Here is a 26269-nt window from a genome sequence, read left to right on the forward strand (position 1 = left end):
CTCGTGGCCGTGAGGGGGCGGCGCGCGTCCACGAGAGTCGGATAGAATTAATTACGGTTACACCAACTGGGAAAAGTGTGGGTGCTGAAACCTTTCCCCAAGAAAAGTATGAGTGTTGAAATCTTTCATCTGGAAAATTGTGAGTGTTGGAAACTCTTGTCAAGAAAATTATGGTATTTGGAGAAAGCTTTGGTGATTTAATCAAGGAAACATTTGTATTGGAACCAACGTTTGCGATTTTGTTGGTAAAAGTGGGGGTGTTCAAACCTTTCAATGTGAAGTTAGGGTCTTGAAACATTTTGTCTGGAAAAGTCTGCGTAAGGAAAAACACGGGTGTTATAAAGCCTTTCGTCTGAAAAAGTGTTAAAAATTTGCACTGGGAAATGTGTGGATGTTGCAAGCTTTTGGGAAAAGTGTTGGTGTTGGCAAAGTGTAGGTTGTCAAGAAAAGTGTGGGTGTTCAAATCTGTCTCCGGGAAAATTGTGGGTGTTGAAATGTTTCATCTTGAAAAGTGGGGTTTTTTGAAGGTTGGAAAAGTGTTGGGGGTGGAAAAATGTGGGTGTTTAAAAAAATGTAACCGGGAAAAGTGTGGGTGTTTGGTCTGGCTGTATGGACAAGTCAAAAATGATGGTGTGATGGAACAAAAAGTATTCGAACAGTGACGTTTTGCATCTGGACTACATGTGGCTAGCTCAGGAAAATGTTGAAAATTCAGAGCAGTGCAACAAAAATTTGTGATAAAAACCCTCAATTTTATTTTCACACAATGACGACATGGGGTGTAAACAAATTCACGTGTGGAACATCACACTCTTAAAACAGTAACATACATTTATCCAAAACGTATTATTACATGTTACAACGACTGGGCAGACATACAAACATGAGCAATGTGAAAATACTGTCATCTCAAACACAAGTTGCCATTTCTTGCTGGAGTGTGTTAAATTAGATAATAGTGCAATACTCTAAATAACAAAAGTAAGACCCCCAAAATATTAAAATAGTAAGAATATATATTTCAACTTCGGAAAGTGATTTTTTTTTTTTTTTTTTTTTTTACAAACATGAATAGAAAGGAAAAGATCACAGTTAAGCATCCAACTTATGGTCATGTTAAATGGGAGCGTACATTCTCAAGTTGTGGCCTCCGCTTGAATAGACGCCTCACTTAAATTAAGACATGCTACTCTCCAGTGGAGTAATTCAATGGAAAAAGAAGCCAGGCACTCATTTCTTCTCGTCCATGCGGGAGTAGGGATTATCCTTTGAAAGGCCTGCAAAGGAAAAGCGCCATGAGAACACACACACACAAAAAAAGCACACTAACAGAATGAATACAAGCTTAGGTTGTTTATTTTTAGTTTGGGTTTGCTGAAATTTTTGACTTCTCATTCTACACCAAGTGAGGGCACCACAGGCATGTTTAACGGTCTACATTTTTAAATGAGGTTGTATTTCCCTTGGAGAATGTGTGAGGAAAATTTGTCATTAAAACAAACAAAAAAAATCTGAAGCAAGGACCAAAAATTATAGTATGGTCTATAAGCACTTGAAATGCTTCTTTATGTTGTGGGTCAAACTGACCCATTTTAAAAGGACAATACAAATTTCTCTATTAAAAAGAATCTATAATAAAATAAAAAAAAAGTAAAAAAACGTTTTACTGTTAGTAAATAGTTTTAATATTTACTAAAAATATTTGTTTTTATTGTCTTTATGTACTATTAAATTGATTTATATTTCCAGTTACATATGACATTCAAAACAATTTTGTTACCATTTAAGTACATTTTATTTGCATTTTTCTAAGAAAAATTGCACATTATTTTAAAATTAAGATTTTGTAGAAAATAAATACATTTTTCGACAATTAAAAACATAAAAATATGAAGACTACAAATGTATATAAATGTTTCCAACTTCAAACAGGAAAAAAACATTTTAAAATGAAAACAAAACATCCCAAACTATTTGAAAAACACTTTTTGTAATTCCTTAAAAAAATGAATATACATTTTAAAACATATTATACATATATTTATTATATTTTGGTATTTCATGTACAAGTTTATACTTGTGGCATATTGTTCTTGTCTTACTATACTTATTTGAATGTTTTATTACATTGATATTTTTATATTTCCATTAGGGTTATTTTATTACATTTTCTTTGCATTCTTTTTTCAGTGTTGAAAATTTTAAAAGGTTTTCTCACATTTCCTTTTGTGTTGTGTTGTGTTATTTAACATTTTATTATTTTTAATGTGAAAATTGTCAACAACAGTAATACATTTGATCGTTTTTCATGAAAAACATACTTTTTCACATTTTCATTTGTTTTTGCTGTTATTTCTTTTTAATTTGTATTTTCATATATTTTAATAGTTTCTTTTTTTTATAAAAAAAAAAAAACAATTACATTTAATTTAATTTAAGGGTGTCACTGGCCTCTGAGCCATGAACATTGCTGGTGTACTCAAGAAAGAACAAATATGCCAAATTAAATAGGCCTGACCATATTTCTGTCGTATTTTGTCATGCCTCAGCTGCATTTCCATCCTCCTGCGATGACAGAAACAAACACAAAAAGTGACAAACAGGTCGCGCAGAAGTGTATGTGCTTAGTTAAATGGACATTTATTTACCTTTCTTTTTGACGGGCGCTCCTCGAACGGGCTTGTTGCTCCGCCCTTAAATCGTCGTCGTCATCGCTACAAGATAAGATTGCAAAAGCAGGTTGTGTTTTGGTGTTTAAAACCAAAGGGTGTCCAAAATCCAACCCCCAAAACACTTGGAGCTGCTGTCCATTTTTTAATGAACATAAGTTACAGAATAAGAAAAATAGCACTTTAAAGTATATATCATAAAACCCTACGCTGGCATGTTTTTAAATCTAAATTGAAACAAACAATTTATGAAACATGATTTCCTACTTCAGTGCCCATTGACATTGTTCTTCTGTTGTGCGTGCCATGGCCACTAGGGAGCAGTATAATACATATAATACACAAAGAAGAGTGTCACAACTACTACTCCGCAAGCTGCAATAGGAGTCACTTTTCGCAGAGGATAAAGAATGTATGCCAGTGAGTTAGGGATGCAAAATTGATCAAATTCTAATCGTGATCAAGATTTTGGCAGCCACGATTGAATAAATCTGATCAGGTCCAGTAGTCAGTCAACCACCAGGGGGCAACACATGGTTGAGGCTTCATTAAGTTAGGCAAGTGATGTTAAAAAGATAATAGCATATTTATTCATTAGCTATTGGTAAATTCTTTTTTTTTTTTTTTTCATTAGTCGTCATGATTCTAAAATGATAATCCACTTGTTTTGAAGTTTCATGTTGCGTTAAAAAGCAAAGCGGTAAAAATACAAATGTTTTTGCTGACTTGATGAGTAATTGTGATTAATGATCGTGATTACAACACAGATCAAAATCATTGTGATTATCATTTCGGCTATAATCACACAGCCCCAGTTTTGTGTATTGTTTTACAGTCTGTCTGTATGTCTTGTTGCACCACGTTGCGTTCTAATTTGTCTTGCTTGAAGTGTTGAACACCGATGCTAGTCTCGTAAGCCTGTCTATGGTGTTTTGCAATATGTGCTAGCATTAAGCTAGCAGGTGAAATTCTCTTTCTTTTATGTTTTAGTTTTACAGTAAACAAACTAGGAGCACTCGGCCTCTTTTTGGAAAAAAAAAATGTTCACCATCTGTGGCTTGTTGTTAAATTCACATGTATTTTTCCTGACAACAGAAAAAGGCAGAAAAAATCCAAGTTGAACAATGCCAAAGTGGCCCTTACATCCTTTTTTCCCGGAGCACTCATGGTTTGATAGTGTGAAAAACAGCGCATGGATTGCAGCGGGGCCTTTGGAGACGGGTCGTATCAGCCTCCACGAATAACGAGCCATTGTGTTCCCCCCACCACCCCCGCGGTCACATGACTCACCTGACCCGTTGACGACGCCGCCGCCGCCGGCAACAGCAGCACAGGCAGCACACCAGGACGGCCAGCACCAAAAGGCCACACAGCACACTCAGCGTGATCATCACCGTCTGGAAGTTGACTACGCCGCAAACAAGCAGAAAATCATTTCACTTCACATTTCAAAGTTGAAATCAGATTTGACGTACATCATATCTTCACGTGTAACATTTTTTTTTCTATTACAATAATATGCTTTATGTGGCCCCACAAGTCAAAACATGCTATTTTGATGAATATTGCATTTATTTATCTCATGGGCGGCCATTTTGCCACTTGCTGTTGACTGAAAATGACTTCACAGTTGCTCAGGTAACGACCAATAGCATCTTAGCTTGCGAATGTCACATGATGAAACTCGGAAAACAGGTGAGGCGTGATTACCGTTATCAGAATGCCGCGTTTAGACTAGTGTGGCGGCGCATAAAGCATAATATTGTAAAAATCTTTTGGATTGACGTCCTCTTTGGAAATGTCAATAAAATGTAACAAAACAATGAAATGAAAAATGATGCAAATGCAATACGTAATGTGTAAAAACATTTTTAAAATAACGAAATGAAAAATGACAAAAATAAAATGTTATCAAATGTTACAAAATAAAAATGTAAAACAGACCAAATTAAATTTACTGTAATTAAAATAGTAACATTAAAAATAATGTCAAAAATCAAGAAAAACACAAAAAAATGTGATTTAAATATTACAAAAATATTAAATAATAAAAATGTAATTCAATGTATGTAATGTAAAGCAAAGGCATTTCATAAAATCTAGAATGTGAAAAAATAAAAAGATTAAACAACAACTGGCAGTCAATACAAATTAAAAAAAAAGAAAATTTTTTAAAAATTGACGTCAATAACACGCGTGTCAAGCCTCACGGTCGCGTGTTGCCTGGCTCACCCCAGCAAACGCCCCATCTCGCGTCACTCAGGGGACACACGCTTCTCGGAGGCAGGATGTTCTTCACCGGGTAGTCCAGGCACTGCTTGCTGGGCGCGCACCACAAACACTGCAGCAACACAAATGGAGCACACGTATATTCAGCACCGTTTGCAATCAAAACACGGATTGAAGTACAGCGCACGACATGTGTGACGTACAGCACACTGAGCGTACACTTACAGAGGCATCCTGCAGACATTCGGCACAGCTGCTGTTGGACTTGGAGGCACACGGCACTGCAACTGACACCAAACACACAACTGGCTGCTATTTCAAACTGTTTGTAATTCTTTCACCCTGACTACAGCTTCAGTTCCAGCTGATTCACCCCAAATACGTTTCAAATGTTCTAGTAGGCTTTTCCTGACATGTTTGTGCTTTCTAACAGAAGCCTGAAGGTTTTTTGCTGATACTGTTTTCAACTGTCCATAATTCCCTCCAGCCACCTTGACTCCAGTTGATTTAGCCCGAATACATTTCAGATGTTTAAGTAGGCTTTTTCTTTTTATGCTTTCTAGAAAAAACTTAAGAGGTTTTATGCTAACATTGATTGCTAATTCGAACTGCTCATAATTCCTTGCACCTTGACTACAGCTGCACGTACGTGTGATTTATCCAAATTACATTTCAGATGTTCTAGTAGGCTTTTGCTAACTTTTGTTGTTTTTGTTTTGTAGCAGAAGCTTGAAGATTTTGTGACTGCTATTATGCTTTGTATCTGGTGTGGGGACTGCTTTGATATATTGCTGAGATATGCCCACTGCCACTGATGAGTATGTTCCTTTGTTAATTGAAGAATGCTTTGACAGGTTGTGAAGCACTTCTTTGCACCTAGGGTATATTTGCCTGGTAGCAGGAGACAATTAGGCAATTTCTTTTTCTTTGTCTGGTCATTTTAGCTGATTTCAGTACTTCATTCAGTCAGTCATATTGACATACATTTTCTAAAGGAAATTTAAAATGTATTTTAAATTTTCCTTTATTTTACAGATACAAAATTGACTTAAAATAACAGTGAAAGTAGGAGTTAGGTTTTCGCCCCTCTTTTTTTTCTTTTTAAAATAAGATGGTCACATGATGTAAGGAGTCACGGGAGGATTAATAGGGTAGAGTTGAAAAATTGTGAAACAAATACAGGATTGTTAGGTCTGTTGTCAAACTCCATGTACAGTAAAATGTAAGGTATAAAGCTCAAAATAGTTTTACAAGTGGTTCAAAACCTATTTTAAGCATCGCATTCAATAGAGAAAGCAGCCGAGTTTGATCATTATATATATTTATATATAATCACTTTTAAAACAAAATCCTTGTTCTCATAACGGCGAATTTTTAGCATATCAAGCTAACAGACAAAAACACATTGAACTGATGTCATGTGACCCAGAAAAAAGAGCAACAACAAGGGTTGAAAGTGTGTCCAAAAAGTTACCGGCAGGAGGAGAAGTCGTCGATATTTGCTCCTGGGTGGCGACGAGGCCGGACAAAAGGAAAAGAAAGACGCCGTAGAAGACCCACATCGCGAAGACGAGAGAGGAATGAAATGCTCCGGAAAATAAAGCAACTAACTGTAGCCAACTGTCACCGCTGTTCAAGGAGAGGGCGAGGGTGACGTCATTGGTTCATGATATGCGTCATCAATGAGCTGCGAAATGTCTTCGGTGGTACGTCATCAGTTAGCGTTAGTTAAGTGTTAGTTCACCACGGTTTTTTGTGATAGTAAAAGACAACGTTCTATCATTTTGTATTGTTAAGTTTGGTTTACTTTAAACACAAAACTCGACCTACAGTTTATTAGTTTAATAAAATGATTTCAAGGATTATTATTATTATTAGTAGTAGTAGTATATAGTCGTATTGAGGTATCAGTAGTATGTTAAATATCCATCCATTAATAGTAATAATATGCATTTCTTTTTTTATATTACTTCTGATAATGTGACTAGAAGTACCTATAGTATAAGTCTATATATCGTAGTACGTGTAATACGTCTTTAGGATATTAAATAGTAATGTTTATCATCACTATAGTACTATTGTAAAAATAACATTTATGATTATTATAGCAATAACCACAATAAACTCATTATTTATAAATTAAAAGGAAATTTGCAGTATGTACTATAACAGTAATACAATAATAACTATGAATATAAAAATAATTAACTCATTAATAATAAACCCAGTAATTGTATATATCTAGTATAGATTTTTCATGTTTTTTTTAACTGCATTGTGAATTCCTCATAAGTATTCTAAAATGTATCCCAGTATAGAATAACAAGCATAATCTATTTCTAAAAATCCACGAATGACAATTTGGTGTAATTCATGATCAGTACGGGATGCACAAACTGACTAAATAAAATGGAGACAACAATAAAACACACATTGAAGCTTTTTGAAATACAATAATTTATTAAAGCATCTTTAAAATTTTTTGATATAAAACTTTTTTTCCGCTGATTTTTTTTAGTTTGTTTCTACTTGAAAACAATCACAAAGGTGAAGACACATAGTCGTCGTCAATGGCAACGTCCATCAAGAGTCTGGTGAGGCCGCCGGCAGCTGACCAGATCTACGACAATATAACAAAGGAGGACGAAGAAGGATATGGTGCTGCATACTAAGTTCAATCTATATATTTGGATTATTATCATGTTTATTATTATTAGGAATGGCATGTAAGCTATGAGCTGACTGCCGTATATGGAGGGCAACACGTCAGCAAGTTTTAACATCCGACAATTGCTTAACTACAAGGCACACAGTTGAGCACACTAACAGCTTATGCACGCATTTCCTGTGAATGCCGTGTGTGCCCGAATGCATTTCGATCATACGGGCAAAACTGAAGCTAAGATTATTCTCAAGTCCATCCGTACTGCAAATAAATAAATACCCCATCCTCGATGTGGCCTAAAAAACACACAGTAAAAACAGTAACTCTTTAGTACACACACACACACACACGCACGCACGCACATACACTCTGAAGCTACCGTTCTAGGCTAATTCCGCTCATAGTGTTTTGGCAAAAGTGCAGTGGTTATCTCAATCATCGCTTTGCCGCACTTGCTTCTTTCATACTTGGGGACAAAGTTAAAGGCCACGGGCTGCGCGATAACAAGTCAAGTGATTAGTCCAAAATAGCTCTCAATAAGGCAAGCTGTCCCAGTTACATACGCACATGCACCTGAGGGAATCTCCATTCAGGGAGAACATTCATTAAAGGGGGGGGGGGGAAATGTCCACTTGAAAAAAAATGAAACAAAATTGCATACAGTATTTCCTCAATTAGTGGGCACAACTGCAAATTGGGGGAAGGGTGGATGTGAGTGAATATAAACGTTTTGATTTGGCGCCATCTTGTGGCACCCATATGCAATTACAAACCTTTTTGTGAGGAGGCATTAATTGTGGATTTTTGCTATTCATAGCAGGGCTTGGTTACGCCGTGAAGTTTAGCGCCCCGACAAGACAAAAAAATGGACACTCACTGCCCTTGACTCTTTGTCTCTGACACTGAGGTCGCCAACCACCCAATGTAATTATCTGAATGTGCAAAGCCGCAACGGCTATTTGAAGTCATTAATCGATTATTGGAATTTTATTCTGCCGAATATCGTCTTCAGCCTAAAAAATACAAAAAAAAAAAAATCGAGATTGGTGGGGCTCTATTTTGATATTTTCTATGACGGTCTGTGTCACTATTTGAGGAAATATGGTCTATTATAAAAACATGGTTTGGTCAACTTGACCTTGCTTATTAAAAGCTAAACTACAATTGAAAAAGGGACCAGTGTAAATATTCCGAGCGACATTCAAAGCTTCAAATGGTGCATTTTTTTTTTTTCCATAGACACACAAACCACTGGATGAGAGTCCTTGTCCCCATCTCTGTTTTTGCGCTGATTTGTTCCCCTCTTGTAGTTGCTCCAAAATGTTGCAGCAGAGTACTGTACTTTATCCTTGACCCATCGATCATCTGATCCAGTTGCTACCGTAGCTGGACACTGACTTAACACTGCATCGTTTCTTCACGATCATGTTGATGTAGGCTTTCATGATCTTTGTGATCTCACCCACCTGGAAATCAAATCCACACGGTCACGACAAGGCAACGGAGAACTTCACACTGCTATTTTTTGTTTTTTTTGTGCCTTTTTTGAGAGCCGATACTATGAAAATATGGATAGAGAATTCATGAGAAATTGTTTGGGATTTGCTCAATAATTCCAATGCAAAACTGTGTGAAGTCAGTGGCGCGCAAAAAGGGGGTGGGGGGGGGGCAATGGGGCAGGGGCTCCACAGCACCCCCTGTCGTTGGCCTAATAGCATACTTGCCTCAGTCATACTGTCACAAAAGCAAGAAAATATACCGATTTGCTTCTGAGATTTCCTGTTTGTTGTTATTTTCCGTGATGTTCAAAATGTATTAATAGCATTTATGCTATTAGGCTAAGGATTATCAGTCAAAATAATAATACAGTCACTATAGCATATTGCTACACAAATGCTGTATTTATTATTAATGTTATTAGCAATAAATGACATCTCAATCTATTATCTTTTTGGCAGTGCACAAATAACCGGAGCTAAAAATATATCCAGTTGATTGTATCATAATTGAATTTTGGTGGGGCTTTAGTCATCGAAACTTAATTGCATCTCAACGTTTCACCGAGCGTGTACTCGTAATCCGCACAAGTGAGTGAGTACCTGTGGCGTCTCAAAGAACATTTCCCGCTCATCGACGGTGATCTTATACGTGCAGGGTTGCGGAGCTCCGAAGAATATGATGTGCTCGTAAGGGAAGGTCTCCAGGGGCTTGGGCTCCCCTCGCTTGTACACCGACACATTTTCAGCGCTCACGCTCAACCAAAGATCGTGCGGGAAGCCTCCCTCTTTGCACTGCACGCACACAAATACCAGATCCTAAGCATTAGATGCGGCAAATGATTCACATGAGTATTGGTATGAAAAATGCAACTTTTTGTGTGCGGCTTAGCCACCAGCGGGCAGTATATTACACAAAGAAGAATTTCACAACTACTTTAAGTCACTCAGTAAGCTGCAGTATTATGGTACCTGTGCATTCTATTTTCTCTGAATGTGTTGCTGCTAGTTTCATTAGCCCGGCTTTGACGCTTTGCATAGCGTGTTAGCGTTAAGCTAGCGGACGTTTGTGGGACAAAGGTAATGTGGTTTGTCTGGAAAATACGTGTGTAATTCTCTTTGTTTTATGCTCAAAACTTCAAGTGGGAATTTGCCCCCCTTTTTGAAGATTTGTTTGCAATCTGCAGTTTGTGAAGTTCGCTTCCAGCATTTAGCGCTCGTTATTTGAATTTTCGCCTGCAACTCAAGACAAAAAGATGGGCAGAGTGGCAGCTTGTCTTAGGGCCCGACCAATTAAGAGCTCTTTTCATTTTTTTTTACACATTAACATATTATGATAACACCCCCCCCAAAAAAAAAAATCCGAATTTTTTTTTTTTTTTTTTTTTTTAAATCGGCCAATATTTGCTGATTTCTCTGAAGTCGTGAAATCAGAAATAAAGGACAAAGTAACAGTCAAATGTTCTGCCAATAATTCACGTTTCTGCTAAAGGATAAAAAAAAATACATTTTTTTAATTCATTATAATATGTTTTAATGAATCGACCATTGAATCAGCATTTTCCTCCGCCAAATATCGGAAACGCCGTCCACCCCCCAAAAAAATCCACATTGGCCGAGCCCTACATGAAACCCCAAAATCGAGATTGCCAGCGCACAAAGATATTTTGCATCAAACGGTCTGATTACCTCCACATCAAAGAGCGTGGACCCATACCCGGTCCACTCCTTGATGATGGTCATGTACTTGAGCATGGCTTGGTGCTGCAGCAGACCTTGCAGTCGGCACCACTTCTCCACGATGCTGGCCCTGGTGGCCGACATCTCCTCCTTGATCCACATCTCCAGCATCTGCTCCTCCTCCATGCGTTGCTTCTTCAGCGAGCCCGTCTTCAAGCCCCGCCGCAGGGTCCCGTCCAGGAAGCTGGTCCTGCGCCGCTCCAAGGTCTGAGCGGACCCCGAGGAGGCCGCGCTCACCTTGGTGTACTGCAAGATGCGGGCGCGCAGGCGGCCCACGGGGTAGACGCTCTCCAGGTTCCACGCCGCCCGGGTTTTGTCGCCGTGCAGGAACTGCAAACGCAGAGCGGCCAGGTGCTGCAAGGTTTCCTCGCGGGCTGGGAAGTGTCCTCCGGTCAAACTCTCGTGGGCCTGAAGGGACAGGGAAGCAGTTCGGCGCTGAATCAAGTCACTCGAGCAGTTAAGCCCGCGCCTCAAAATCGACAACACTCAATAAGCGTTTGGGAACTGAGGACATTAACTGTTGAAGCCTTGGAAGTGTGGGTGGGGGTTCTTTCCCGTTCTTGCTTTGCGTACAACTTCGGTCGCTCAACGGTCTGGTGTCTCTGTCTTTCTCACATTTTGCTTATCATATTGCGCAACGCGGTTTTTAATGGGGAGATGGGTCTGATCGGGAATGCGAGTACCTACATTCTTTTCCAACGAAGCCACGCTGTCCCAACGTGTGCAGAATGCGGCTTGTCGAAATAAGCGCGGACGTCCCTGAAAAAGACGCCGCTTGCGTGGCTGCACATTGTTGCTCCGAAACGCGGATTTACCTCGCCGGCTTTTCAACTTTGTGCCGATAACCGTCCAAATCCCACAGGACACAATATCCATCATCTCCAAAACCAATTTTTGCAAAACGTGGACTCGTCAGACCACAGCGCAATTTCCCACTTTGCGTCAGCCCATCTCCGATGAGATTTCGCTTTGCGTGGGAGAGTTTTAACTTGCATTTGCGGATTAAGCGACCGACTGTGTTGAGTGACAATGGTTTTCCGAATTATTCCTGAGCCCAAGTGGCAATTTCCCCTCACACCTGGCAAGTGAGAAAAATGAGTTTGACGCCCCTGAAACTGACCTGCTCAAACATGAAGGCAAACTCCACCCCCTCCTTTGGCATGCTCTCCACATCCAGGAAGCAGTAGAGCTTGAAGTAGAGCTTCCAATGGCCTTCGTTCTCGGATTCTTCACTGCCAGCCAGTCTAGTGATAGTGTGAAAAAAATTAAGAAATGTTGTCATCATAGAACGTCCCATTTCGCTTCATTTAATTCAGTCACTGCCAGATATTTTCAAACCCTCTTTTACCCTAACGTTTGAAAAAAATTGAAACAAATATAAATAGGTTCCTGGGATTGAATGGCTGGAGTGTGAAAAGGCGAGTCGACTCGTCAATGGCAGTGAATGAGTTTTAAAGTGAACCCAAACATTTTTTTTTCCAGAACATGTTCTATGCAAGCCCACTAGTTGAAACAAGGCATTCTGATAAATATTGCGTTTGCAGAATAAGAGTTAATCCACACGTTTTTAGCCATCTCTGGGGGCGGCCATTTTGTCACTTCTGTCGACTGAAAATGACATCACAGCTGCTCACAACGACCAATCGCGGCCGACCAGTTTTCTGTTGCTGAGCCATGATTGGTCGTTACCTGAGCCCTGAGCATCTGTGATGTCATTTTCAGTCGGCAGAAGTGACAAAATGGCCGCCCTCTGAGATGTCTAAAAATGGGTGGATTTTGCTGCTTAACTCATATTCCACAAACGCAACATTAATCAGAATGCCGTGTTTCAACTAGTTGGCCTGCTGGGAACATATTGTTGAAAAAAAAATGTTTGGATTGATTTTCCCCTCTTGAATCATATTTAGCACGTCGGCCTCATAGTTCTGAGGTTCAGGTTCGAATCTTGGATAATTTGAACCCTCCCACATTCCAACAACATGTACCGCATTGGATTAAATTGCCCCAAACCCACCACCAATTGATTTCAGCAAAGATACTGTTGTTAATGCCCAAAAATGTAAAGGCCGATTAATCAAGTTCAAATCGTATAACCGTAACCTTAGATGCGGACATTTCACCTTTCGAATTTAGCCAGCACGTCCACCACCAGGACCCTGCTTTCCACAGCTCTGTCAATAGTGCTGTTGTGCTCAAAGAGAGCAAACATGTTCCTGCTGTCCTCCATTGCCAGACCTCTGATCAGCTTCTCCACCACCTTACGCAAAAAAAAAAAAAAATAAAAATAAAAAAAAACAAGCCATGTCAAACATTGGAAGTCTTCCATGTGAAACGTGAAAAAATGCATCCATACCTCTCCGGCAGTGGTGTGCGAGTTAATGGAGATCTTGCAGGAGCCTCCCCCGTGACAGTAGACCGTGGTGGTCATTTCCTGTCTTGTGAGCAATGCGATGATTTCCTCTTGGGAGGGAACAAATTCTCTGGTCTTGGTCTTCTTCAGAGACTCGCTGATGAAATGCGCAAACATTTCGATCTCGGTCCCCGGGAACAGCTCCTTTATCCTACAATCACACACACAAGAAGGACGCTTGTGTTTAAAAGGAAAAGAAAAAAAATCAAAACTGCATGAGAGAACATTTGAACTTTATTTGGGGTTCATCAGAAGTACTTGAAATGGTGGCAGCTGTGTGCTGACTCCCACTTAAAGGGGGGATAAGTCAGCAAACCATTTTTTTTTTTTTTCAATAATATGTTCTATGCAAGCCCACTATTTGAAAGAGGGCATTCTGATAAATATTGCGTTTGTGGAATAAGTGTTAATCCACTTGTTTTTAGCCATCTCCGGGGGCGGCCATTTTGTCACTTCTGTCGACTGAAAATGACATCACAACCGCTCACGACGACCAATCACGGCTGACCTATTTCCTGAGTCGCGATTGGTCGTTGTGAGCAGCTGTGATGTCATTTTCAGGCGACAGAAGTGACAAAATGGCCGCCCCCGGAGATGGCTAAAAACGAGTGCATTAACTCTTATTCCACAAACGCAATATTGATCAGAATGCCCTCTTTCAACTAGTGGGCTTGCATAGAACATATTCTTGAAAAAAAATGTTTGTGTTGACTTCAACCTTAAGATGAATTTGAATGTGTTAGGTAAAATTGAAAAACCAAAAAGAATGGAGAAAGTTGTCTTCATCTAAAAAAAAAAAAAAAAGGGCATTTGAACAGACATGTGGAGACCTTTTATAACCACTGTAAATAATTCTGCATTTTAGTTTATATGATTTTTTAAAAAAAATTATAGTGTTACATGCTAAAAGAGAAACTGCATTTCCATTCATTTGTATGTCCCGGATATATCGAGCACTGACATTATTTTATCCTCAAATAACGCGATAATAATGAGATCTATTTTGCCGATTCCAATCAGTTGCGTCACTGGCGTTGATTCCCTTTCGTTCACATTCCTCCACGTTGCTGCTGTCCCTGTTTTTTTTTTTTTTTTTTTGTTCGCCCGGATCTCAAACAATCGAGCATAGGCGGTTTCTGGCACGTACGCAAAAATGAAGACTCACTTAAGAGTCTACTTCGATACGGTCATGAAATACTTGCACTTGTTTACGTGCCACCTCCGGCTTTGGTGGACTTTATCTGGCCAAGCGCCTTTCTCACCGTTTGAGGTGAAACTTGAGGTAGCGCAGGATGCCGCGGCTGGGCAGGAAGGTGCAGCTCATGCAGGTGAGGAGGTGCCAGTGGGCGCGGTTGGAGGGGCTGTTGGGGTGCGGCACGTGATTGGTCTGCTTGATCAGCTGACAGTAGACCTCGTCTCTGAGCGACCTCAAGTCCTGGCACGTCTGCAGGATGCCCTGGATGATGGGCACGGGGTCGGAAACCGCCTCCATCTCTTGCAGCGAGTTGAAGATCTTCACGGCTTCGTCTTGCAGGCTGGTGTAACCCTTCTCCTTTTGCACTGGAAGGAGATTGGGAATTTTCACAAATAGATATCGGTCCGTCGCAGGTTATTTTCACAAATGATTCAGCTCATTTAAAGTGTTGAAAATAGCTTGAGAGCAAATCATCTGCCAAGTGTTTCTCTGCGGGAGGCACGCGGCGTTGTGTTGCCTCAAGATTCAAAGTTTGGGTGTTTTTTTTTTTTGTTTTCTTTTAAGTCAATAACGAGTGGAAATAGTTTGGTTGGATACATTTGAGTGAGTCTCTTTTGTGAAAAATGGACAGCTGTAATGCTTTGATGCAGAAGGAAGCGCTCAGCGTTTTATTTCTTGCATCATTCGTGGCTCTAAGACCTTTGGAAAATAGATTGGTAAGATGTCATTTGCCTTTGTCAAGTGTTAAAGGCTTTTTAGCATTTCCTAAAAAGTAGTTGGACCGAACAATTAATCAAATTCAAATTAACGTAGCAAAAATTGGGGGAAAAAAACCCCGAAAAAAACCAAGAAAAAACTCCACCAGCATTTTGGTCAGGCGGTAGAATTTTTAACATTAATTTGTATGGTGTCAAGATAAGTTTATTATTGTTTCATGAACCATGAAAAGTCCAGTGAAAATTTGTTTTCATTATTGTTGTGATCTGACTTTACGCCACACTTGTTTGGTCGAATTTTGTGTAGTTGTCCTAGTGAACGCTTAAAAGACTGCAAGTCAAAGTCAAATTAATTTATTGCTTGTGTTTATCTAAAAAAAATAGTTCCCGATTTTCGATTCGATTTTCAAAAAATTGCTACCATGCTTGTCTCTGTGCACTAGTGTGGTTCTGCAGCCATCCGCAAACGCAATACGCCGTGATTATTTGGGCGCATAAAGCATAATTTCATCTACACATTCAAAATGTGCTATGCATCTGGAATGACAAAAACGTTTTCACGACATCATTCTCCAGACGAATTTACGCAACTCGATTTTCGATTAATCGAATCGATTAATCGGGGCGAATCGATTTCACATCGCTTTTCGATTCATCGTTACATCCCTGCTCGTTGCCACGTATCCACAAAAGTGCCGCGTCACAATGTCAGCAACTCACAGTGGATGCTGACATCTCCGTAAGGCAAAGGTAGCAGTGGGGAGTGCAAAGGATGCTGGGTGTATCTCAGGATGGGGTTCCTCCAGTACGTCTGCTCCACCGCCTCCACATTCAAGCTGCTCTCCTAACAAACAGGAAGACAGCGGCTGGGTGTTTTTCCGGCAACGCAGAACGGCGCACGGGCGTCACGTCACGGCAGCGCACCCAGTAAAAAGGACAGAGGCAAACAATTGTGTTCTCACAACACGCATCGTGAGTACCTCACTTTACTACACACTGTGTCCCTGCCAGAGACTTGCGTGACTGAAAAAAGTGGTTTCGAGCGTGTTAAGGTTGTGCAACTTGCGCTGCATTCGTGTAGCCGGGGGCAGCCGCGGCGCAACGACTTTACCTTGATGTCCCGAATGAGCTGCTGTGTCGGCGTTTCGATGGGGACTTTGCTGTCGATGGCTCCCTGTATGGCATTCGTCCACCGCATGGCTTCGTTGAGCATTTTGGTGTACAGGCGGTAAGAGTGTTTGCGTCCGTGGATGATGATGTTCCAGTAACCTGCCATCGGAGACGAGGCGTTTCACAGTTGAATAAGCAGAGGGATTTTCAAAGACCGCTACATAAAATAATTGGTACCTAACAACAGTTCAGTTGTATTTAAGTTTTTTGCTGCAATAAATTTGCATTTAATCTTTAACTGATTTACCGCCAGACATTTTCAGACCCGCTTTTACCCTAAGGTTTGAAAAAACATTGAAAACAATGATTTCCAGGAATTGAATGGCTGGACTGTGAAAAGACGAATAAATTCGTCAATGGCAGTGAATGGGCAGTTTGCTTTTAAACGTTGAAGTACGTTCATGTGCAAAGCTTTTGATTTTATTTTTTATTTGACTAACCAGTCTCCTTGAAGACCTTTTCGTCCGGCTGGACCACAGAACACAGGCTATTGAGGACCAGCGTTCCCAATTTCGAGGCACTCCGCTCGGATGACTTGTAGTAGTCCAAGGAGTTGGTGGTGAGGACGAACCAACGCTTCTTCAGCTTTAGAGAAGTGCTTTTCACCCCCGATTTCATCTCTTTATGCAGCCAGCCTACGCGGGGGGGACGGACCATGACATTATTTACATGTTATTTATTGTTGTTGATATATACTGTGTCTCACCTCTGACTATAAACTCCTGCCCATCCCCCCTGGAGTCGCCCTTGGATTTCTGCAGCAGGCCGATCCAGTGGTGCATCTCCTCCGGGGTGTCCGTGTTGCAGTGGATCACCCGGTTGGCGGTGATGATCACAAATGAGTTTGGTCTGAAAAAAAAAAACAACAACGACAAAATGTTCATTTATGATATGCAGTGATCAGTTACTCCGTTTTCTTGTGCAGTGCCCCCCCCCAGGAAAATCCATTTATAACTGACATCCGTTGAAATGCATCCGGGGGGGGGGGAAATGGAGAAACATAAATGATAATACAATATTATATATCGTCACTGTCCTGTGAAAAACTCTTGTCGATTTTTTTCAATTTTCTTATTTTTTACGTGAATCGTGTTTCCGCGTTACAGACATGGCATTAACATGAACAAAATGTTCCCCCCAAAAATTGGACATCAGTATTTTTTACAGGACAGCGACGATATTATATTTACTTTTATTTCAGTTATCAATATATGTGTGGAAAAGAAAAATATCCCCAAATGTGTTGTTCAAATTCAAAAGCAAACGCCTTCCCCGAATAAATGTCTTCTCTCAGATGACAATTTGCGGACGATGCTCACCTGTCAGGGTTGTCTGACGCGCAAACCGAATCAATCAAGCCCACATCTAGCGTGCCCTGGACAGACAAGAAGAAACACAACTTTGCTTCGTAACGAATGATCACGCATGTCAACAGAATAATGTTGACTTCACGAATGCATTCAAGATTCATCGCAAGAAGTGCCAAGTCCAATAAAGGCTTAACTGCAATGCGAGTGAACGTAAAGAAATCTTATTTGATCCGTGCTTGTTTATTATTGGTCAGAAGTCGGGCTGAAGTTGGGGCCCAGTCTGGGGAGGGAGTGGTGAAGGTGGCGGCTTAGAAGCCCACTAACCACAGCATTCTTTGGGTTGGCCTGTTCGTGGTGCATCTCCATGAGCTGCTCCGGACTGGCGCTGTGGACCCGACTCAGCACGCTGAACCAACCACTGGACGGGACCGCGGGGAGGTCAGGAAAGTAAACAAGAGGGGAGAAACATGAGTACAGTTAATTGGAAAATGAGATACCATGACGTTCCATTGCAACCACAAGGGGGAACTTTATTTCCATACATTACTTGAACCAGGAGGAAAAGACTGCATTTATACTGCAGCGGTGGGAAGGAATGAAGTACAAATATTTTGCGACTTTTCTGCAATTTTTCCATTATCTGCACTTAACCTGGGGCATTTATTTGTCTTTTTTTACTTTTACTACTCGGGCCCTGATATGGATTTGTTTACGCCGACGCTGATTGCCGTATTTGGTGGAATAACATTCTGATAACCGATTAATCGGCAAATTAATTAAACAATAATTATGAATTGATTATGAATACATGACTTTTTTTTTTAATGGGATAAATTACAGGCAGAAGATTTCACTGTTTTACAATTCTTTGGCCCATAGCACAGTGACAAAATCGGCAAAAATCCGATTTTTTTGGGCCGATTTTGGGTGAGGGGATGTCATTATCATTGTCTTATGTTGTAATGTGTTAATGATTATGAATACATGACTTTTTTTTAATGGGATAAATTACAGGCAGAAGATTTCACTGTTTTACAATTCTTTGGCCCATAGCACAGTGACAAAATCGGCAAAAATCCGATTTTTTTGGGCCGATTTTGGGTGAGGGGATGCTTGAATGTCATTATCTTCATTATCATTGTCTTATGTTGTAATGTGTTAATGTGTTGTGTTTAAAAAAAAACAATTGGCAAAAAAAAAACGATTTTATTTATTTTCAAATAGCAAATACCGGCCGGTTATATCGGTCAGCCGATAAATCGGTCATGCCGATATCTCTACTTTTTACTCCTTCCTTTGTCAAAATGGGTTTGTTACGTTTTTCAACCTTTCTGTTTCTGGCCCTTCCACATCTTTACAGCCATTTCATTATTTTATGAGTCAGTTTTACAGAAAAATCAAACTGGGAATGACAAACACCTTGAGGCATGCTTTGCCTCTTATTTGCAGAACTGTGCAAATGAGAGAGTGAGAAAAAGTGTGTTCTGAAAAGTTTATGTGTTTTAATATCTTAAAACCTGTTTGAAACATGTGCAAGAGGTTATACAATGAACATGTATATGGTCCGTCTATACTTAAGACTTTCACCCATCATGGGTGAGTCTGGAAAGAGAAACGGGCGTTCACAGTCTCGGCATTAAATCGGAAACTGGACCTCGAATGTAATTTGTCAGCGTTTGTCGTGTACCGGGCAGGTACCTGGCGTCTTCTGGAGATTCTGCATAGATGTGATAAGTCCTCTCCTCAGTGACAATGTTGAGTGCATTTTCCTTCTCATGATTGTCCACTATCTCCCTGTAAGGGAACCATAGTGAAACAACCATCCAAGTTCTGCAAGCTAAAAATAGCGTCACGGAAGACTTACTTCGCCGTGCGCACGTCAATGGTCCCTTTGAGCTTGTCCTCGCTGTCGTTTTCAAAGTACATGAGCTTGGAGTCCCGTAGGACGAACCAGCGCATTTTCCAGTTCCGGCGCGACAACGTGGACATCCCGCCACCTTTCTTGTAAAGCCAGCCCGACTTGACCGAGTCCTGCTTGGCCCGGAACCACATGAAGGTTTCGTCTTTTAGCACGCACCAGCGGCGACGCCACGGGATCATGAGGCCGCCTGGAAAGGGAAGATGGAAATCAGGGATGGACCGATTATCGGCCGGGCCGATTATCGGCGCCGATATTCGGTATATTGATGAATATCGGGTATCGGCCGTTTTTAAAAATAATAATAAATCAATTTAAAACTGTTCACTTGAAGGAAGTATTTATTTGAATTTTCAGCGAACTTTATAAGAGATTCTACTAACCCTGGGAACACTTTCCACCTTTTGTTTTTATTTGAAATCAATACAATACAATATGTTTTTTGGGGAGAATTTGAAAGATGGTCACACTGGCAAACATTTATAATCATTAAAAAAAAAAAATAAAAAATAAAAATCAACACTTGTTCAATAAACATATGCTCAAAGACGATTAAACAAAGTTCAGAGTTTTATTTTTTGATTTTGACGCCAATATTTTCCTTTTTAGTGAAAATGAATATCGGCTCCAAAATATCGGTTATCGGCCTCCTTGACTACTAACAATCGGTATCGGTCCTGAAAAAAAAACATATCCGTCTATCTCTAATAGAAATGTTAGCGAAATCTGTTGTAGTACCGAGACTGACCTATGTGAGGCAGCAGAGTTACCAAAGGGCATGCAGACTGACGGAAATGACAAAAAAGAAGAAATCCAAAAAGCTCGGCTAACCGTTAGCTTATCCGGTAACCATATTGCAGTTGAAAACTCTTCTCCTTTTGACTTTTTCTTGTGGTGAATAACTTTGCGGATTGAATGTTTTTTTATAAACAATAATTTAGGTGAAAGTACTTTTTTAGGTGGTACTTTGAACACACAGGGTAGTACGTCTTTTACTCAAAGGCTATCGAGCCGTTGTGTTTCGGTGCGCAAAAAAAAAAAAAAAAAAAAAAAGAGGATTAGATCCCGCTACTAACTCTTCATGTAGAGGTAGCCGTGGAAGTAGGGAGGCCCGGCGCCATTCAGTAGATGCAGCCTGCCGTTGGAAACCTCCTCGTCCGTGTCCACGTAGCCGTCGTTGTCCTCGTCGCTGTCGTTGAACTGAAAGAAAAGACGACAGACGCTTCAGCCCTTGGGCGCCTTTCGACTTGTTGCCGTCGCGCACAAGACGGTTCCGTGAATAGATCTGTGCACCTGCGAGCCCCGTGCCAAAAATAACTTGTTTTTCCCACTCTTGCGCGGCGCAAAAAGCCCTCCTCCCTTTTGAGGCGTTTTGATTTGACAGCATCAGAGAAAGTTAAGGTGTGTAGCAGCAACTGACTCGCACCATTTTCCACAGTCAATACGAAAGCTAAGCACATTGGACTACATTCGCTTACTGTCGTTGCCCTAGTGTAGATGTTGCTCTTAGTACTACTTTGTAGCCCTTAGACAGGGCTGTGGCCTGTCTAAATGAAGCTTCTACTTCAACCCTTTCATGCATAGTTGGTCACTACACTGGACAGCCATTTAAAAGTTGCTTTCGCCTATATTAATGAATCGAAATTTAAAAAAAAATATTGGTAACCCTTTCACGCGTTAATTATGATTCAATGTTATTATTTAAAATATAAGTAAGTTTTTAGTTTAATTAATATAGGCGAAAGCAACTTTTAAATAGCTGTCCACTGTTGTGACCGCTTTGCATGGAAGGGTTAACGTCAACATAGTCCCTTGGCACCAGAATGTCACAAGATGGCGGCGACGCAATATTCTCATGTTATATGTGACACCAGGCTTTGACCTGAGCACAAAAATGGTGAATAACAGAGGAATAGGCCCCCCCCCCCAAAAAAAAAGCAAATTGATGAATTAAAGTGTACCACACTCAATTTTTCTTATCTTCATTATCATCATTGTGGTTGTTGCGCCTATTGTTCAACCCCTTCTATCCTGTTGTCTGTATTTAACTCCGCCCCCCCGACTCTGTCCCTCCATCTCAACCGGATCGCCTGAGACAGACGGTCGCCCCGCAGAGCCTGGGTCCTGTTCTGTTTTTCCTTGCCAAGTTATTTGCTCATGTGGGCTTCGGTTGCTTCTATCGAATGTATGATGAGTGCGGTTCTTGCCTTCTTCATTGTGTGAAGTGCCTTGAGATCATTCCTGTTGCAAATTTCTGGCTGATCAATAAATTTGACTTGGTTGGCTAACAATCGCGGGGCAAGGCGCGACGCACCAACAATCACTTCCACGCAGTTGACCTAAGTCGTCGATGTCAGACGTCAGAATTTAGTTTGTTGCGCCCTAAGAATTTGCTGCGTAACTAACTACTAACTGCAGTGGCGCAACTCAAAACGCGCGCATCTTAAATCCTCTTTACTCCGTGAAATGAATGGAAAGGCCATGAAATGCTCATTCTGCAGCGTGCGCTCCTTGGCCACCAGGGGGCAGTACACTGCAGTACAGTCAGTGGACGCAACTAAGCGGCTCAGTAAGATGCTGTCATTTTAGTTGTTTTCACAGAGGATAAAGAATATATGCCTACTGGCCCAGGCTATTTGGTAGCAGGCCTCACAGAGAAACAGAATTACAGTATTGTTATTTTTTTTTTTTTTTTAGCAGAGCATAAACGACATCAGCTCCCCACAACACCAACACCAGATGTGAAAGATGGCATATTCGCGGCAATTCGCCGCCTTGCTCTCACCGAGTCCGAGCTGCCTTTGTAGGAGTCCAGGCTGTTGTGGGTGCAGGACGATTTGCGCAGCACCTCCTCATCCGTGGCGTGGCCGTCGTTGATGCTCGCACCCGAGCTCCCGCGAGCCTCTTCGAACTCCTCCTGGTCGTAGTCCGACTCCGCGTCGGGCGGGTGGGAGCCGGGCGCCTCCTGGCTCGCGGGCAAGCGCGAACGCTGGTCGTCGGTGTTCACGGCGGGAGGAATTTGGGAGTCTGGGATGCGATTGAGTTGGTTGGAAGGGGAAGTGGAGGGAAGGCTGACCAAGAGTCCTTCCGAAAAAGCCAACGGAGGAGACGGCAGACTTTGGAACACGTCCTCGTCCAGGGGAACGGGAGCCGGCGCGGGCAAATCGGGCAGAGGAACGCACTCGTCCTCGGCGTGGAAACCCTCGTCCACCTCCTCCTCGGCCAGAGGAGCGGTGGATTCGGCCGGGTCGTGGAGGTTCTCCTCGCTGGACAGCGAGGGCTCCAACGCGCCGAAGTCCAAAAGCTCCAGGAACTCGGTGGCCACGCGGGAGGCCTCCTTCTCCAGTCGATAGATCTCGGCCTCTCGCATCTGCCGCAGGTCCTCGCGGGAGATCTCGCCCAGAAGCGACACGCCGTCCTCCTGCTGCCTCTGCAGGCGTTCGATTTCTCGCTCCAGCCGCAGGATCTCCTCCATCTGACGGCTCTCCTCGTCGGTGGTGTGGTTGTACGGCGCCGTCTGAGGGAAGATCGTCATAGGCGCCGGCAACATTGGTGAGCTTTACGTTTCGGAACAGCGGGACTTTGGTTTTCGGGAGCAAGCCGTTCCAGAAGGTTTGACTAAAACCCAAAGGTGCCAAATCCAGAGGCATTATTGATTAACCCGTTCTAGACACACCAGAATATTAGAAAAGTGTCGTATCGTGTAAAAAGTAGGGATGTAACCATCAATCGAAAATCGATTCAAAATCGACTCGCCCCGATTAATCGAAAATCGAGATGATGGATACATTTTGAACGTGTGGATCAAATAACGCTTTTTGAGCCAAACACCATCGCGTACTGCGTTTGCGGATGGCTGCAGAACCACACTAGTGCACAGAGACAAGCATGGTGGCAATTTTTTTGAAAAATCGAATGGAATCGAAAATCGGGAGCTGAAAATCCAATCGAAGTAAAAAGGCTTCAACAGACGTAATCCTCAATGCAAGCAACGCAAGGCCGAAATTCAGGCAAGTTAAGGCAACATTGGCGTAACATCCTGTCTAAAGTCAGGCCTTCAAAATAAAAGCACAACAGCACAATAACGCTTTCGCCACAATTTTATTTTTTTAAGCCCCACAGGCACGTATTGTATTTAGCTTTCCCACCTAAAACTATTTTTGTGCTTGTTCATTGAGTGCAACTGTGACTGTTGAAAGTGATTTTATTTCTGCATGCTTTTATTATGGTCTGACTGTTTCTCAGGGATACGCGCATACCATGAGTGGTACGCAGTAAGTAGAAAGTGGAAAAGGGGCATTGAGTACGCTACATGCCAAGATCACTCCCACATATGCTTTTTAAATTCCAATTTGCCTTCTTATGAAGCACTGAACTGCACAGATGACTCATGTTCTGTGTCAGTGTTTCCCAACCGTTATTGCGCCAAAGCACATATTTTTTTACACGTGAAAAAAAAAAAAAAAAAAAAACCACGGCACAACACCAAACAAAATCGTCACGAAAAGTACTGAAATAATGACGACGTGCGTTGGTGCTGACAGAGCATTTCATTGTTCTGCCAGTCACTATATGTCGCCGGCAAGGAAAGGCGAGAACAAATACGTGATTTGGCGCAAATAATTACTTCTTAAACTAATGAGGTGGAATTGGATAATTTACTGTGGTCGGGAATCACCGGTCCATGTGATTCATTATAAAACTCTGCAAGTAAAAGCAAGCACATCAATCATCAGAATTGCTCAGAAGGTCACGTAAAAAAAGCTGGCATGGCTTCTTGCTGCTTGGTAGAATTTAGTTGGCGTCAAATAAATCACGTGAGACAGTTTGGAAAAAAGCAATATCAGCCCAGTCTCACTTTTTTTTTTTTTTTTTGTGTAGGAGTTTTGGAGTTATTTGTTTCAAGTTTTTTTTTCAGCACAGCACCATCTGTTGGACAACTGCCCCACTTGCACTTAATTAAAAAATAAAATAAAATAAAAACACACACACACACACACACCCAGGGCAGGAGTGAATGAGTGTTTTCATGTTCTCACCTTCTGGCAAGCCCCATTCAGCAGCAGCGAGTTCCTGAGGACATCATGAAAGAAATGTAAAACAAATGTGTAACTCCCCGATGCTCAAAAGGAATTTGTCAATAATGCTGTGGGCTAAGCAGACGGCCAGAACACCGGCTTTGGAAGTCAGTCTGAGTAAGGATGTCACGGTCACATTTTTTTGCACACGGCTCCAAGTTCGAGTCACTTGTTTTTTTGAGTCGGATCCGAAACCTTGGCAAATGTATTAAGAAAAAAAAAACAAAAAAAACGAGAGCATTCCGCATTGTCTTAGCTGATTATTTATTCTTATCGCTTTGGGACCTTTAAAAATTCTTCCGATAGCGATCAACTGTTAATTATGTGATCATAATTCCTGTGAGTATGCTCTTTTGGTGTGTGTTCAAGGTTTACAATTACTGTCACGCCAATATGAATTTCCATTAGCCCGTCTATGGTGATTCATATGATATGTTAGCATTAAGCTAGTGGAGCTTTGTGATATGAAATTGTATGATTTGGTAAAACATTTTGGTGCTAAATATACGACATTTAATTCCCTTTTGCCGTATGCTCTGCTTGTGTTGAAGGTTTATACTTCCCAAAACATGGATGCTAATTTCCAGTAGCCCATCTCTGGCGTTTTGCCGGATACGTTTGCATGGAGCTAGTGTATTTTTATTAGACAAAATCCTTTGGTTTGGTTGACCAGTTTGATGTCTAAATGTTTGATTCACTTTTGTTTTGCCGTTTTATACGTTTTAATACGTTTGCAATGCGTTCAAACATGTTCGCGATGTGTAGAAGAAGTGCGTTCACGTGCGCCGCGTTGATGTTCTCTCTCCATTGCGAGCGCATCTGGAAAGCAAAACGAGCGACTTACCTTTTAACGCCCCCGTTTGCGGCCCGTTTCTGCTCCTCCTCTTTGGCCTTGACGAGCCTCAGCTCCTCCTCGGCTCTCCTCTTCAGCTCCTCGTCCAGCAGCCTCCGTCTCTCCACCTCCTCCTGCTCCTGCTTTCGCCTCTCCTCCTCCATCTTCCTCTCCTCGTCCTCCTCTAAGCGCCTCCTCTCCTCTTCCTCCCGGCGCTTGCGCTCCTTCTCCTCCTCCTCCTCCTCCCTGAGCTGGCGACAGAGGGATCGGGCCAGCTGGCCGCGGTGGTGCTTCTGCAGGACGACGGAGGCCGAGCGCAAGCGCAGGAAACTGCGCCTCCAGAAGTGAGCGCGGTAGTTCTTCTGAATGGTGACGGCGCTGGCCAGGGCCCTCTTGTACTGCTTCCTGGACGGCAGGACAAAGATTGGATGAAGTACTATTCATCTATCCTTCCATCCGTCCTGCTCGTTCTATCAATTTTTGCTATCCATCTGTCTGTCAGAATCCATCCATCCATCCATCCATCCAGCCGTCTCTATCCATCTATTGCTCTAGCTTTAGTCATCTACCGTTATCTCGCTCGAACATCGACTTATCTCTTCTTGATCACTCTGCCGCTCTCTAGCTAGCTAGCTAGCTAGCTATCGCTCCGTTTCTATCATCTAGTGCTCTAGCTTTATTCATCTATCGTTTTCTCGCTCGAACATCGACTTATCTCTTCTTGATCACTCTGCCGCTCTCTAGCAAGCTAGCTAGCTAGCTATCGCTCTGTCTCTATCATCTAGTGCTCTAGCTTTATTCATCTATCGTTTTCTCGCTCGAACATCGACTTATCTCTTCT

General features: G+C 41.7%; 2 protein-coding genes across 2 annotated transcripts in view; both read right to left on the reverse strand.

Annotated features, from left to right (window-relative positions):
* Positions 1-731: 731 nt before the first annotated feature.
* On the reverse strand, positions 732-6589 carry LOC147136710 (pituitary tumor-transforming gene 1 protein-interacting protein-like). Its single transcript, XM_086052616.1, has 7 exons — positions 6373-6589; positions 5124-5185; positions 4902-5010; positions 3960-4077; positions 2649-2714; positions 2519-2565; positions 732-1277 (listed from the first exon to the last, which is right to left on the reverse strand). The coding sequence occupies exons 1-7, from the start codon at positions 6458-6460 to the stop codon at positions 1231-1233; spliced, it is 537 nt and encodes a 178-aa protein (XP_085908742.1). The 5' UTR covers positions 6461-6589; the 3' UTR covers positions 732-1230.
* Positions 6590-7336: 747 nt separating this feature from the next.
* The window catches only part of LOC147136711 (unconventional myosin-X-like), a 46414-nt gene continuing 27481 nt past the window's right edge, over positions 7337-26269 (reverse strand). The window contains exons 16-34 of the mRNA XM_086050686.1: positions 25441-25833; positions 24558-24591; positions 22304-23035; positions 20595-20718; positions 19465-19708; positions 19299-19394; positions 17925-18018; positions 17610-17665; positions 16997-17139; positions 16731-16925; positions 16232-16389; positions 15841-15964; positions 14472-14769; positions 13153-13360; positions 12920-13056; positions 11920-12043; positions 10749-11207; positions 9663-9854; positions 7337-9029 (exon numbers count right to left, since the gene is read on the reverse strand). Of these exons, the coding sequence (XP_085906812.1) occupies positions 8925-9029; positions 9663-9854; positions 10749-11207; positions 11920-12043; positions 12920-13056; positions 13153-13360; positions 14472-14769; positions 15841-15964; positions 16232-16389; positions 16731-16925; positions 16997-17139; positions 17610-17665; positions 17925-18018; positions 19299-19394; positions 19465-19708; positions 20595-20718; positions 22304-23035; positions 24558-24591; positions 25441-25833 (3916 nt within the window). The 3' untranslated portion in view covers positions 7337-8924. The remainder of the gene's footprint in view (positions 9030-9662; positions 9855-10748; positions 11208-11919; positions 12044-12919; positions 13057-13152; positions 13361-14471; positions 14770-15840; positions 15965-16231; positions 16390-16730; positions 16926-16996; positions 17140-17609; positions 17666-17924; positions 18019-19298; positions 19395-19464; positions 19709-20594; positions 20719-22303; positions 23036-24557; positions 24592-25440; positions 25834-26269) is intronic.

Source organism: Filicampus tigris, chromosome 14 (assembly GCF_054856515.1).
Source record: "Filicampus tigris isolate MCC_2025a chromosome 14, RoL_Ftig_1.0, whole genome shotgun sequence".
NCBI classification, from domain to species: domain Eukaryota; kingdom Metazoa; phylum Chordata; class Actinopteri; order Syngnathiformes; family Syngnathidae; genus Filicampus; species Filicampus tigris.